A 15,522-nucleotide genomic window follows, 5' to 3' on the forward strand; every position below is an offset into this window, starting at 1 on the left:
CCCTGGACATGCGTCACAGAAGTCCCCGTTCACCACAGCAACGAGCAGGACGGTCACAAAGCAGCGCTGTACGACAGGTACAAAACTCCCCTCAAACCTGGAGTTTTCCTCCGTCGTTCAATCATCTCTCTCTCTCTCCCTGGCCTCCTTACATCCTCTCATTTCTGTCATTACAGTAGCTGCTCATAAGAGGCGCTCACACAGTCCACCGGGTGTGGTGCAGGAACCAACACTTAAACCAATCATTTATTAGAACCAAGAAACTCATGCATGCTGCTGAGAGTCTTACTGGGATGACAGAGGAAAAGGAAGAGATTTGTGATGCATATTGAAGCAATTTAAAGAAATAAAACAAGTTACCAACCTGGTCTTCCATGAGCAGGATGAGCCGTGTCACCACAATGTTGACTGCGTTCCCCAGGCTAGAATCCTGGAACAGTTTGGCAACCTGACCTCCAGGGAAACAAGAAAAGACCAGTCTTAAAAACGGCTGATACACCCGTTGAGCACATATAAATGAGAAAACACTAATTAGTTAAATGGAAACAAGGGTCATCCAGTATAAATACTTAAAAGGTAAGAAAAGCCCTGAATAATACCTGAATTTAAAACCGATATAATTTGCAAAAAACTGAATAATAGCATTAATGTATCACAAAATTCACATCTGTCTACATCTTTTGTGTTATGAAACTTACAATATTCATGACGGCCAGGATGTACTGCTCGATGTCCCTGCGACCGTGGTAACCCACCATCATCTTGTCAGCGACCACCAGCGTCTCCACGTAGCGCTCCTGGCTCACCGAGCGCTTCAGAGGCAGCTGACCGCGGCCGACGTGATGAGGCGGCGTCTTCAGGGTCCGCTGCCACCATGACGCACCTTTCATTGGCTTCTCATCTGAGGCAGATAACAAGCAACCATGTTTTATGACAAGATAGTAGGAAATAATCCCAAGAGATGAGAAACACATTTGTCAAGCAACTAGAATGATGCCTCTCCACACTTCAGTCTAAATAAATCTACAGAAATAAATCAACCTGCTACTGTTTTATTATTTATGCAGGTAATTATCTTCCCTCTCACCGATGACCCCACAGGAGCGACCCTTGTACTGATGACGGAGTGATGACCGTTTGTAAACCACATGGGGGCGCCCCTCGGTCCTCTCCTCCCTCTCTGTCCTCGTTTGGTTATCTGGTGAGACAAGGGGTTCAATCAGGTACTCCTCTCCCGCTGCAACAATCACCCCCTGCTGTGAAAGACAGATTTAGAAAGCAAATTAATTTAAAAAAAAAAAGTAATTATGGAAGAAAAAAAAGGTACAGATTAACAAGGACATATGGCATTGGGTCACAAAAGAGCAAATATTTTTATTAAAATGATATTCACATGTAAAATTAGCATTACAGAATAAGCTCATCAGAACCGTTACTCACATCCATCAATACTGTATTAATATAACACATTTCATTAACTCTTTCTGCCTATTTTTTTCTAATAGCTTAAATGAAATGGCATTACATTTCAATGAAGTAAAGAGCCAAACACAGAACAGGAAAAAGCAGGTAATAAAGACCAAATTTATAAAAACAAAACTGAAGGATAAACTAGACTTCAAAAGTAAAGACTGATCTAAGAACATAACTGGCCAACAAGAGAACAACCAGAACCCAACAAAGACCAGAAGAAACTGGGCTGAATAAATACTGAGGATAACTAACGATGTAACGAAGAACAGCTGAGTGGCAACGAGGCTAACAGAAACCAGGTGTGACAGGACAGTACAGAAACAGGAACAACCAAAATAAAACAGGAAGTAAGCTTACAAAATAAGAGAGAAGAACAAGGTAATCACAACTGTACTAATAAACTAAAAATAAAATCTTAAGCCTAATTTTGAGTCTAGATGCTTTTATTTTTTAAGGAAAACTTTGCCTGAGAAGCAAACCCCTAACTTGCAGCTCCCAGCTGCACTGAAAGGTGGAGCTTTTCATCTTCAAACCCAAAATTCTGTTTTTATTAAGGCTGAAATGTACAATATCTTCTTTAAAAATGACTGACACTGCAGTTTTTCTTAAATCTTACATGGCACAGTTCAAAAAGTTGTCAGCACAGCATTCACAGGTATCTTTTATTTCACTAAAATTATTTCTAACATTGAAATAACAACACCTGATATCATCTATGACTGTATCATGTGGTTTAAAATCTTTAAACCACATGATGTATTTTGAATCTAAATATAATAAGTAATACATTTTAATATGATATTAATTTAAGATATTAATTTAGAATCTTTGGTATTCACACAAACATGTGATGATCTGGCAAAGTATTTAATGTATTTTTAATAAAGTATTTATTCTTATCATATCTAAGAGTTAGGTATAACATGGGACCCTGGACCCATCCGAGTAGTGTATCAGAACAAACACACGGGAGAGGATGAAAGGGTGAATGAGAGCGAGAAAAATGAGTGAGTGAAACAGAGAGAGATACACTAACACATCCTTTGATTCTGCTCAGACGTGTCGGTCCCGGTCAGGGCGAGGGTCTCCCCTCGACTCGCGGCGGCGGCTTTCAAAGCGCCTTTAATCTCATAATGAAGTTAGTGATGCTCCCGCGGACACACAGCGCCCACGCTGCTCCGACCAACGGTAATTATGTGTGAAGGCTTATGAACGCTTGGTGAACACATCTGAAAAGTTATTGTGGGGCCTGCTGTTTGTGGTGAGAGGATACACGGTGCCATGAATACAGCAGAGTGCGTTCAGCCGACAAAATGATGCACCGCAATTCAGAATATCTGATCAAAGGCTCCAGATGGGTGCCAACTTGGAAGCATCATCAAACAGAGGCCATTTCTCTGTTGTGGTTTGTGGAGATGACCTCATGAGAAAAATCTGAATGAAAGGAAAATCGTGTCTTCTACAGTGAGCTCTCAACACACCCAAACATTATCTTACATTTTCCAGAATGCCTTTTAACGTGACACTTAGTGGGATATATGTACAAATTTAAAGTTCTCAAACTTTAAACACAACTAAATTTAACTTCTCAATAGTTTCTGGAAAGATGTGACATGTCAATAGCGAAAGTGTAATTTAAACTGATAAACTGTATATTTAAAAGTTAACACAGACAGCTGGTCAGTGAATCAGTGTAATTAGTCTATTTTGACTTATTGCATTGCAGATTTTTATTTTTTGAATTTTTTTTTTCCATTTATCTGAGGTCGGGTCACACAGGCAACAAGTCCAAGAGGGAAACCTCTGCAGCTCCTCCTGGTCAGAGAGGATATATTACTTTCTGCAAGTTTTGGGTCTAACCAGAAGTTCCCAGAAGGCATTTTAACCATAAGCCTGAACCACCTCAGCTGACTCTTTCTGATGAGGAGGAGCAGCAGGAGAACAAGAGGTTCACCTTACGGAGGAAGCTCATTTCAGCTTGGATCTTTAAGGTCTGCAAACCACTACAAAAACATGTTGCAATAGGAGCAATTTAGTGCTAGTGATGGGTTTGGTACAATTCTGATGTTTAAAACAGGGGATGTCAACAAAGGGAGACATTAAACACCAAAGAGTGGACAGAAGATCTTTAGTTTTTTTAAATATGGAAAAAAAAAAAATCATTGAACTCTTTAAAAACAATGGTCCTCAAAGAAATATTGAAAGGTAATTCCATATTTTACACTCTGCAGTGCACAAAACTAATAATTCAAGGAATCTGGAAGCATTTTTGTGCATAGGGGGCAAAGATGAAAGCTTAAACTGGATACCCGTAAACTCTGATCTCTCAGATCTGTCATTCATCAACAGCTGACAGAACCACATGGGCAATAAAATACTCCGGGCAACCTTTGTTAAGCACTACAATATGGAGTTACATTCACAGTTATCACTTATAGGTTTACTATGCAATAAAGAAGCTAAATGTTAACTGTGTCCAAAGACTGGATCAGCTTTTCCAAGCTTGAGGGCATCTTGGATATAAATTTGTACTGTGGTTTGACAAATCAGTACTCCAAATCTTGCTTGGAAGAACTTAACATTGTAAGCAGTAACAAGAACACCCGAAACCAAGAACCAACAAGAAACTCCGCCAAAGAACAAAGAAAAGCCATGAAGCATATGTTACTGGGAAGGGTGATTACTGAGTGAAAACAGGTGTGCTGATTACAAATTAAGGACAGGTGAGTATGAAGCTGGAAGCAGGGACAACTGAGGACATCTATAGGCTAAAGTATTATAAGAAGCACCGCAAAGACTCTGAAACTTTGACAATGTCACGGCATCCTCAATGCAAAAATCTCTAAGGGGCATGAAAACAAAGGAAACATCCAAACAAATATAAAAGAAAACCTAAAAGAATATGATGTAGGCCTGAAATGCAGGAATGGATGTGTATTATACAATAAAGCTGACTCAACAAATACCAAACCAAACAGAAAAAACTTTATAGCAGCAGCGTTAAATATTTTACATCCAATCATTCTCTATATTTGGCCATTTGTTTGTACAAATAAAAACTCTGATTAAGAAATGCCTCCTTCTACATGACTTAACTTTGAGGTAAGATTTAGCGGGACCAGACCAAAATGACCACAGCGGTCAGTACGGCTTAGGATTAAGGCTCACAGGAGGATTCAAATGTCACGCTTTGAAGTAGGAATCAGGAGTTTCTGATCCCTAATTTGCTGTGCCAGCGCTGTGGACTTCGTTCCAGCTGTGGATTTAAGTGTGAGGTTTCAGTCTTACCAGGCCGTTACAGTTGCTAAGGGCCACTTTGCTGGAGTGGGGCTGGTGTTGTAGGTGTCCCGTGTAGTGACAGTGGGGGGAGTAAGGGTGACTCCAGGCTAATCGGCCCCTCTTCCAGTACTCTACCCTGAACTGGCGGGACAAAAGGGCTCCCTGCAGGGTCAGGTTCAGCAGGAAGTTGTTTCGAGATGTGGAGAGCTGGTAGAAGAGCTAAGAGATAAGAGAAAAGATGCATAAAAATGTGCATCACTCAAACACAACCGTCAAAATAATTCTCTTTAAAGCCGTAATACAGAGCCGGGCAGCCTGTCTTCAGTGCTTCGTCGTCTTCTTTGGCGTTGATGAGTCTTCTCCGCATCAAACATCTCGCCATTTGGTCCTACACGTACTGGGACGGCGATCTCATAGTGGCCCAGGCTGGACAGGAAAGCAGCTATGGGCGTAAAAATGAAGCAGGCGTTCAAACAAAACAAAAACAATCAAACATTTGTTTTCCTTTTTTTATTATTTCATGTTTTTTTTCCAATATTTAACAATATTTACAAATATTCTCACAATAGAAATACAGTGAGATCTCTTTAGTTCTTTCAAAAACATAATGCTACTTCTAGCTTTTATCTATCATTCTGCTATTTTTAGCAGACTTTAGCTGATGTATGCTACTTTTAGCTTTTAGCAAGTGTTTTACTTCTTCAGCTTTTAGCTGGTGTTCAGCTTCTTTAGCTACTTCGGCAAACTTCAGCAGTAATCCAGCTCTTAGCGTTCATTCCTCCAGTTAGAAACAGAAGGTTGTGCCTCTGCTGAGAGACCGAACCAGATGGCAAAGAAAAACAGACTTTTGGGGTATTTGCTTTAAAAAAAAAAAAAGGGCTCCACCACTCCAAGGACTCTTCATTCGTGAGGCCAAATGGAGGTTGTCATGGTTACCTTGAAACTGTATACTTCCTGTCTGTCTGGGGCCTGTTGATTTATTGTACAAACACACACAGAGCTCCAAACGGTCACAGCCGGTTATCTAACAGGCAAAAGTCATCAACAAATGAGTTCATTATTGAGCTAAAAATTCTGTTTTAGTCGATGGAGAAGCTCGAGGTTCTTGGGTTCAGGCTTAGAAAGTTCTGCACCCTGAAAAAAAAAAAAAAAATCCCACGAGGAGACTTAAACAGTGAGCCCCGCTCCAAAAGCTGCCTGGACTTTCCTGGATTACACTGCAATGATAACATAGGAAGGTTGGAAGGAATATGTTCGGTACAAAAGTGGTTTCAGTCATCAGAACAGAATGCCATGTTCCTATTTTCTAACTTTAACTTCAACTTCCAGCCAGCAGGATGATCGGTGAAGACTTTACTGGAAGTTCTTGTTAAACAGGGTGAAAAAGGACATTAAAAAGAATTGTTCTGACTCCTCACCACACTTTTAAATTTACCTGAACACCTGATCCAAATGATTAGCTTTCCTTCTTCAGACGCGTCTCTACAAGATCACTTATTGTGCTTTTTAAACTTTCATTTTGACCAAATTACCCAAGTTATTCTGTCTGCTGAGTTTAAATCTGTAACTAGACGCCACAGAAGTCAAAACAAACAAGCAAAATGTAGAAACTGACCCACACATAAAATCATTAGTAGTTAAAATAATCATCAGATTGATCATAAACCAAAACATATCACAAGAAATATGTCGAAAATCCTGTTGAAGCATACATAACTTATCACAATATCCACAAAACAGGATGTCTCGCCTGTTCTGCTGTTTTAATTTGCGTTTGTCATGAATGTTAGTGAGTTTATCTGTCATTATCGTCTGTTTTAGCATCAAAAATAAAACAGCAAATTAGCCACACAGGACAACGAAGGTGCAACATTTCCACAAACTTCTGTAAATGTGTAACCTTCCAAAACAGCAACACGTCCATCCTGTTCTCACAAACCGCAGCAAGAAATCAGGCAGGTGGTATCAACTTTACTATTTAAGTGCAGGAAAAGCTCCTGGAGAGAAAACGAAGGGGATGTTTTTAAAATTAACAAGACCTCACACAGAATAATGAAAACCAGCTAAACAAATTAGTCTACTGAGAGGAACTGCTCTTTAAAGAAAACCCTTTCAGGCATTTCTCTTCACAGGATTCCCAACAACTTTCTTTACCTCCCACATAGAGGGAGGTAAAGAAAACAAATCCTATATGTTGCTCTGGGTTGTTTAAAACTAAATCGTTTTGATACTAATTGAAAAAATGTACAATTACAAGATGGAAACAGCCTTTGCATGAATGTGATGTCAGTAGGAGACATTAGTTGAAGTAAAAATGTTGTTTTATAGAAGAATCTCATCTCAGAATGTGTTGCATCATGAAAAAGTCAAAAGTCACGCTTCATTTCTTTACATTTTGCCTCCAAGCAGCAATATTTTCTTGTAATCTTTACAAGTAGTCGTGATCAATAATTCTCCAGGCTTTCTGAAGGTTTTTCTTTGGACTTTGGCTGCTTTTTCTCTCATTTCCCATCCAGTTTGAGACCATTTTTTTAGATAAATGTTTGTTTTTATTGTTTGTTAGGCCACTAAAAGTGACTAAAAGGTAAAACTCAGTTCTAAACTGAGTGTTGTGTTGACTCATAACAGAGTATGGAGCAAAGAACAGATTTAAGAGGATTTTAAGGCTCTTTATTACCAAAAGACTGTTAAAATGACACACTCTGTTCGCATTTTTAAGGTGGATTCATAAAAAAAATACAGCTTGACAGACAGAAAATAGTATTTTAGCACCAAAAAAGAAATTCTCACAGAGCAATTTGCTGACACCTTGTCAAAGTGTAAATGATCAACTAAAGCATGATGGTCCTGTGTCATTTCTTCCTGTTTCCTAAAGACTTTCAGATACAATTAAATGTTTTTATACCTAACCTTTCATTTTCTTGTCCTCTGCTTGTCTATTTAGCTCATTTTCATACTGCACAATATGGCGTCGTGGTCAGGTACAAAGACTGGACAGAAAACAAGTAAAAATAAAGCTGCCATAGTCTGAAAAACTCAAGAACAAAAGCCAACTTAAAAGGTTACAAGAAAGTCTGAATCACTAGAAAGAAAATATAATGACATTAGGGTTTCAAAGTACTATGAATCTTCCTGTATATTAATAAATATAACTCGTGACTTTGTTAAGCCTCAGTTAGAAATGAAGACAAAGAGCAGTGCGAACACATTTGCTAAATTTAACAGGAGAGAACACCCTGGCCAACATCCAGAAGAGTTTGTGCTGATAAACGCTCCCTCGGTTCTGTTATCATGAAATGAAAATAGTGGAAGGAAGTACTCTGGATGGAAAAGTGCACCTCCCTCCATGCCAGACACGCCTTCACAACCAATCAGGCCAAATACTACAACACCAGGAATTTAATCCTTACTAAATCTATCTGTTTTGTTTCTTCTAATATTGAGATGAAATGCAGCTTCCACGCATTACAATTAGCTATAAGAATAAAACCTACAGGAGATCACATACAGGACTGTCCCACTGGTCACTAAAGGAAAATGGTAATGTGTTGCAGGGATAATTCAAACGCCCAAATGCTGATGCAGAAATAACCTGAAGTTTGAAACCAGTCGTCATGTATTGATTGATTTTTTTGGAAGGGCAGAAGGTTAAGGGAGTTGATTGTGTAACCTTCAGTAGGTATGAGGTTTAAATGTTGTTTCTAATCAGCATTTTCAGTTTCAAATCTTCAACCTGATCCCACATTTCTGCTATAAGGTGACCCAAAACACAGTCTAGACATGACAGGATTCCAGGAAGGATACTTTTTTTTGCACAAAGCAACTGTAATGTTATATTTTCTGTGTAAATCCATGTCCAAACTTCTATAACTTACAGAAAAAAGTTCCAATAACAGAACAAAAAACTGCTATATTGAGTCAATTTCCTTACAATGTCAGATTTAACTGATTTGCATTTGGGTTTGTTTCATTTTGTTGCTTTTTTTTCCAGACTTCTTGTTTGTGTTTACATTTTTGCCTAAGTGCCTAGTTTGAAGTTCACTTATTTACGTTTGTCTCTGAACACTGGTTAGCTTTATTTCCTGTTTTATTTTGAAAGGGTTCTTCTCTTCTTCCAATGCCAATAATAAATCTGGGTTTTGTCTTTACCGTCTCCACCTCAGCCTATATATAAGTGTCTGTCTTTCCCTTTTTTTAAATTAATCTCTCTGTTTGCTCTGCTTCTGTTTAGCTGCGTTAATTTTGCATTAAGGGCTTTGTTTTACTTTTTGTAAAAATATGCATTAGACCATTTGTGTCCCAAGTCTGCCTAACTTTATAAAGCTGTATGCTGCAGATATTTGCTTATCAGTACAAATAAACAAATATTGTTTTTTATGAGGTTTTAAGGAATTGTTCTCTCATGTTTCCATCTCTATGAGGAAGCAGCCTGTCTGACAATATAAAACAATTGTTCTATTTTGTTTATCTCATTTTTTAAACACTGATTTTCATCAATTTTCAGAGAACTTTGTTGTAAATCAGTGCATCTTTATTTAAAATAGCATTTATAGCCTTTACTTTTCTTGTCTCACCTTGTGATTTCGCAAACTCATCTTTGTGACCTCCTGCGACCTCGCTGGCAACCATGACGACAGTGCAGACCAAAGCAGTCCTCCATAGCGTTTCCATGGTTACTACAGTAGTTGCTATAGTAACAGAAATCAGTGCAGTGGTCCCCGGGCGTCTGTCCCAACATGTCTCCTGCCCTCTCGGACGCCCCGTGGCCTAGCAGCGGGACAGCTCAGCGCTCTGTTGGGCCATGGCTGCGGGACGATCGGAGAACGGGTCGAACCGTCGAGCGGCGGCGGACGACCTCATAGACGGAGAAAACACCTGGAGCGGGCGTTTCAGGTGGGAGGAGGCGGGGCGATGTGAGCAGCAGTGGTGGGTTAGCCGTCCTCTCTGTTCCCCTGCAGAAGAGAAAGAGTTTTAGGGGGAAGTTTGGGAACATGGGCGGCACTGGAGACTAAACATATACAGAGAGAGCGTGAGATCTGTCTCAACCCTGCAGCTGGGGAGACAAGTTTACCAAATTCACGTTCAGTGTACAGAAACCTGCACTTTAGGCCACAATCTACCTGAAAGACGGAACCATGAAGAATCCAGTTGTTCTGTAAAAATGTGCGCTTGAAGTGGGTGTTGCATTAAATGTTCTGGGGTAAAATGAGCTAATTTGAGAGAAGCAGCAGGTTGCCATCACCGCCAGGCCGCCTGACTCTGATGTTTGGCTGAATGGCTGAGTGACTTGCTGGCTGCCTGCCTGACTGTGCTAATTGGGCATCATGTTGCAAACGGATGGTATGTGTGCTTATATGAAGCTTATTTAGAGAAAGACTAATACAATAAACTTACCAAGACTGATACTAAAGCCAGATATTATTTGGCAATAATATGCTAAAAGAAAATTAAAGGCCTGTCATTGCTTGAAGGAATCCATATCACCCGCTGCGTTTCATGCCAGAGTTTTAGATTGAGATCATCTTATGTTGAGTTCTCATGCAACCTCCCCATGATCTGTCCTGAATGATTATCAGCTACTACCACGCCAAATTTAACTCAATACTGGCCGTAAGGATCCTTTAATCACTCATTTGTTTATTTGTTTGATTCGAAAAGACTTTCAGGTCTGCATCTAGTAAACAAATCGTGAATGATCTCATACAAAGTTTAGCAATTATTTACTGAAATTGATCATTATCCATGGAAATATGCACTGCCACACAGTAAGCTGACCCTCATATAAGCCCGCCTGCAGTAGTACTGTAGGAATAAGCCGTTTATATCTGTGTGATTTACTAATTTGAGAAATTATCTCAAGTGTCTAAGAATCCTGGCCCATTTTTTGCCCCTATTTAAAATGCTTAGTTTAAAAAAACAAGAATGTTCATTCGGTTGCCTCCAGATGAGAACAATTTCGAGGAAATGGATCAGCCAAAAAGAGATTATGAATTTTGAGAAATTTTCATCATTTTCCACACTACTAATTAGGCTGTCTTGTGCTATAAATCTACCTAAAGTTCATTTCACATTGAGGATGTTTGGAGATCGACATCCACTTCACAATAACCAACTAAAATAACTTCTTCAGACTAACAATGCCTATTAGGAAGCCACATTCGTGCCAGGGTTGACCTCATTTTCATAGGCGACCTTCTGTTCCCTTTCCTAATATTGCTCCATCAGCTAAAAGCCAACCTTTGCTATCTTTGAGGAAAGTCTGCCCACCCAGTTGACTCTTCTGTCAGCCCACCTTCCCTCCCCTCACTCCCTCAGAGCCGTCTGGGGAGGCGGGCGCGAGCGAAGACGCCACTCTGGCCCAGATGGCTGGCAGCAAACCAACTGCAGCCAAAGGTAATCAGAGGCAGATGGGAAACCCTTTAGTGACGAGAGCAAAAGGGAACAAGTAGCCTCCTGGCAAAAAAAAAAAAGAAAAAAAAAAGACAAGTGCAAAACCCGAAAGTGAGGCAGCAGAGTGGAAGCTGTTCGAGGCAGCCAGGAGAGGCATTTTTTGAGCGTTAATACCCTTAACTGAGTTGAAAAGAGCCTTAATGTGCCGCTCGCTTCATTTCAACAGTAAAGGGCAGGTACAGTAAAAGGCGAGTTTACTCTAAAAGCACTGAGGGGTCTTTGTACTGCTGCAGCGTCCCTCGTGAGTGGAAACAACTAAAAGTCTTTCTCTCGTCCCCCTCCCTCTGGCTTTTTCCCAGTCATTTCCTGCACAAGCTAAACTCCCCCTCCATTTTCATTACTCCTTCTCCTCAAGAGTTATTGTGGCATTATTAAACAACCAGCTTGATAGCAAAAGTTTTTTTTTTACTGCCACAAACTCTCCTTTTTGTTTATTTAAACTCAAGAACAAGAGGGAAATAAGACCCCCTTAGTGCTGCACCTTGGAGCTTTTTAAGTAAAAAGATTTGTAGACAGCAACAACATGAGTGCACTCTCTTACACTGACTTCCCTGTAAATTATTACCCCATTATAACCCACACAGACATGCAGCTTTATGAAGAGCAAGCTGTCTTGCAGAGGTGACGGCGTTGTACATCTTCCTGCAGTCTGTTGTGCAAAGCTTTCCCTCTGGGCTGTATCACTTTTGTGAAACAAAAACGGATGTTTGTCAGCTGGCCAAAAGAGAACTGACTCTGTGTTTTGCTTGGACAGGCTTTGAAAAAAGGAGCGTATAGCTGCAGCTGTGGCCAGGAGGGAAAGTAGTCTGAGCTGCAGACAAGCCACACAGCTTCCAATGCAATCACAGAAAAAAATAACAGAGGGAACGTAAAAGATTTGTTCTAAATAATTAGGTGGGAATTCAAAGTTGGGATGAATTGTTTTAATGCAGTCAGACCAGTAAAAATAATTTAATTCCCAACGTGAACAATCTTTTCCCCTCATATTAATGGTTAATGTGTCCTTAAATTACAAATTTGTAAGCAGAAGTAGTAAAAGTTTATCTTCAGAAACAGCTGAAGTGAAAACAGGTCAACCACGATGACATCCATGGAAGGGACGTTTGGATTGGAAAAGTCCAACAATTAGGATGTATTAAGTACGTATTTACGCTCAGATTTGTTACCTAAATTGAATTGGACTTGAAAACAGGGTGTACTTCACCAGTTTTTCTGGAAAATACAACCAGTAAGATCAATTTGTTTGGGTTCTGAGCGTTAGAACAAAGTTTTGCAGAAGCTGCTTGTGTTTGAATGCTGATCGCCGTCTTTATGGCGCTCCACTGCCCTGCTGGAGCCCCGATTTCTATCCTTGACAGTTGTCTTACTCGTTCTTTCTTTGTTCTTTTGCGTTTCGCAGCAGATTCACTCTTATATTTCCACCTAAACATCTTCTCCAAGATTCGACATGTGCCGATTCTCACCTAAACAGACTACAGCCAGCCTAATGTAGGTCAATCACATGACTCATGCTATTCAGATCAGTGCTTTGTTTACACTGACTACGTACCTGCATTTCAGAATTGCATTCAATATATAAAGAAAACTACCGGGAGGAGGCCCAGGGGAAGACCCAGGACACGCTGGAGAGACTATGTTTCTCGGCTGGCCTGGGAACTCCTTGGGATTCCCCCGGAGGAGCTGAACCAAGTGGCTGGGGAGAGGGAAGTCTGGGTCTCCCTGCTTAGGCTGCTACCCCCGCGACCCGACCCCGGATAAGCGGAAGAGAATGGATGGATGGATGGATGAAGAAAACTACTGGAGTAGATACTCTCAAACTGCACCATTTGATATAGTTCAAGATAATCTTTATTATATTTAATGTAATGAGTGCCTTTAACCTTGGGGCATTTTAACACATCTTATTTTTCCATTTTGCTGTTTCCTAGTGAGCAGCTGTCTGATGCTTTGCATGTAGAGATGCTCAGATAATGTTTTTTCCCCTTTAAATGCTGGAGCAAACTATGCTGTCCTTGTCTTTAACTGCTGCCAGGGAGAGTGGAGCTATCCGAAAACCAGCCCACTAATCAAAGCCATATGACCGGCTCAAAGTAAAGTCTGTGTTGAACGAACAGATGCTAAGTGTCCCACAGCTTAGCTACGAGACTAGCTCTCCCCCTACACTGTCTCCACTTTGATCAGGGAGTAGCCCATGAATCAGTTTTAGGTTCGGTTTATTATTCCATTAAACTGGCAGTCTTTTCTAATAAGACTGCAAGGCTGAAGGATCAAATGGCTCCTGAGACCAATGTCATAAGTCAAGACGCAGTGTTTAAGTCTGCCTCGATTGCTCCCTCATTTGGAAATATACAGTCTGGAATTAAGCAGATCTCCACATAAAACCCCAAACAGGTGATAGAGAGCGCCGGCGGGGGCCTCTATATCTCAGACTAAACTCTCTGTCTGGCACAACGACAGAAAGAAAAAGAGGCTGGCATTCCTTTCTCAATTTCCCCAAATAAACAGAGTGCAGATGAAAAGTGGGAACATAAACAGGCCGGAGAACCTCGGATGTGCTCCCCTCTCGCTCTGAAAATGTGCCTCTCGAGTCTGAAACAATATTTAGTGGGAGGGAGAGCTGACTCGACACAAAAGAGGGGAGCCAGCAGCACGGGGAAACAGCACAGATGGGAGTGAGGGGCTTTCTTTTCCTGCTTTTATCTCATTTAAGCCCACCTGCCAGCAGTCCCAACAAAAATAAATAAATAGCAAACAAATATGAACTCTTACATAATCCAAACTAAAGAAGGAACTCCTTGCAACCGAGAAAGGTTGATCCTGATTGCACTTATACTGTTTAAAGAAAAAGAAGTTGCACAAAAGTATAAAGGTACTCAAAGCAAAGCATAAAATCAAACATAAAAAGGTTATTCTGAGTTATATCAAATGGTGCAGTTTCAAAGAAATTACTCCAGCGGTTTTCCAAATACACTGATGTGCAATTCTGAAATGCGGGTCCACACTCAATGTAAACAAAGCACTCGTTTGAATTCACTGAAAACCATGTGGGAGCTTGAGTCATGTGACTGACCTACATTAGGCTGGCTGTGGTCTGCAGGTAAACAAATATGGTGACAAGGGTAGAGTCGAGGAGAAGACGTTTAGGTGGAAATACAAAAGTTAATCTGCTGAGTCTGGCATTCAAAGCTTCTTTTCTTGCAAAACATCTGCTTGACCGGTAAGTTTACCGTTTGACTTATCGTCTGTCACCTTGGCTGTTTGTGCAGGTAAACAAACACACATGGAAGCTGGCATGCAGTCAGAAATTTAGTTTACAGATTTTTAACTTGAGGACACAATAACCATCGATATGAGAAATATTGTGCAGATTTAGTTTCTTTCATTGTGATTTTTTTTTCATGACTCTGCAATGAGTTCCTTTAGGTCCACACTGATGAGATAAAAACTAGTTGGAATAGCGAAGTTTACAGAAGTAGCAGCCAAAATATCAGAATGCTATCAAATTTAAAGCTTTTCTAATTTTTTTTTTTTACCAAAAGATGACAGCTGCATCTAAACAGACATTTAAAAATCTTCAGAGGAAAGAGAGAGATGTGGTGGGCTGTTTTTAGAAGAGGAAAAGGTTGGATCCCAGTGTGATAGTACGTGTGAGTGACTTGAAAAAGAAACTCAAAAAAATGTTCTGTTTTCACTTAAAAGTCCGTGCCACAAACGCTAACCTCTGATATCTCAGTGCTTCCGAGCAAAAATGGTAAAAATGTGCCATTTGTTTGAAATTTTGTTGGCAGACGAAACAAAATAATGGTGCACGACTGGCAACAAGCCTAATGAAATCAAACGAACAGTACAGATTTCAGTCCAGGAGACACTTGTGCTGTTCAGTGAGGGAGCACAGACTGATAAAGGTGCATGCATGCATTATATACATTATAAAATTACAGCTGCACATCTAGAGACATCTAAACGAACTGAAGGCAGCACATGAAGTCTGCAGCCAGACTGAAATCATTTGTTGCAGATTTGCTGCTTTTCTTTCTGCAGGAAGGAGAAAGTTGCTCCCCCAGCTGGTGAAGGACACAATGCCACCCTTTACTTCTGTATCTGATGGCAGCTGACAGCCACATCATTCACTGACCCACACACACACACACACACACACACACACACACACACACACACACACACACACACACACACACACACACAATGACAGACTGCCCTGTCACCAGCCAATTAGGAAATCTCGTCTTATTTTTTTCAGGAGTGCAATTAAACAAATGACTATATGACAGGATGAAGTCAACAGAAGTGCACTTCTTC

The 15,522-nt window shown here is 40.4% G+C and overlaps 1 protein-coding gene across 6 annotated transcripts in view; it reads right to left on the reverse strand.

Moving 5' to 3' along the window:
- The window catches only part of adamts10 (ADAM metallopeptidase with thrombospondin type 1 motif, 10), a 42,466-nt gene that overhangs the window by 26,482 nt on the left and 462 nt on the right, over positions 1-15,522 (reverse strand). For 5 of the 6 annotated variants that reach the window (XM_037974316.1, XM_037974315.1, XM_037974317.1 and 2 more), the window contains exons 2-7: positions 9,327-9,704; positions 5,055-5,194; positions 4,762-4,971; positions 1,088-1,256; positions 699-901; positions 365-448 (exon numbers count right to left, since the gene is read on the reverse strand). In XM_037974316.1, the coding sequence (XP_037830244.1) occupies positions 365-448; positions 699-901; positions 1,088-1,256; positions 4,762-4,971; positions 5,055-5,194; positions 9,327-9,423 (903 nt within the window). In that variant the 5' untranslated portion in view covers positions 9,424-9,704. Of the gene's footprint in view, positions 1-364; positions 449-698; positions 902-1,087; positions 1,257-4,761; positions 4,972-5,054; positions 5,195-9,326; positions 9,705-15,522 lie in introns of those variants that run through there. The other variant, XM_037974318.1, reaches the window with a different exon arrangement.

This window comes from Kryptolebias marmoratus, linkage group LG24, assembly GCF_001649575.2.
Source record: "Kryptolebias marmoratus isolate JLee-2015 linkage group LG24, ASM164957v2, whole genome shotgun sequence".
NCBI classification, from domain to species: domain Eukaryota; kingdom Metazoa; phylum Chordata; class Actinopteri; order Cyprinodontiformes; family Rivulidae; genus Kryptolebias; species Kryptolebias marmoratus.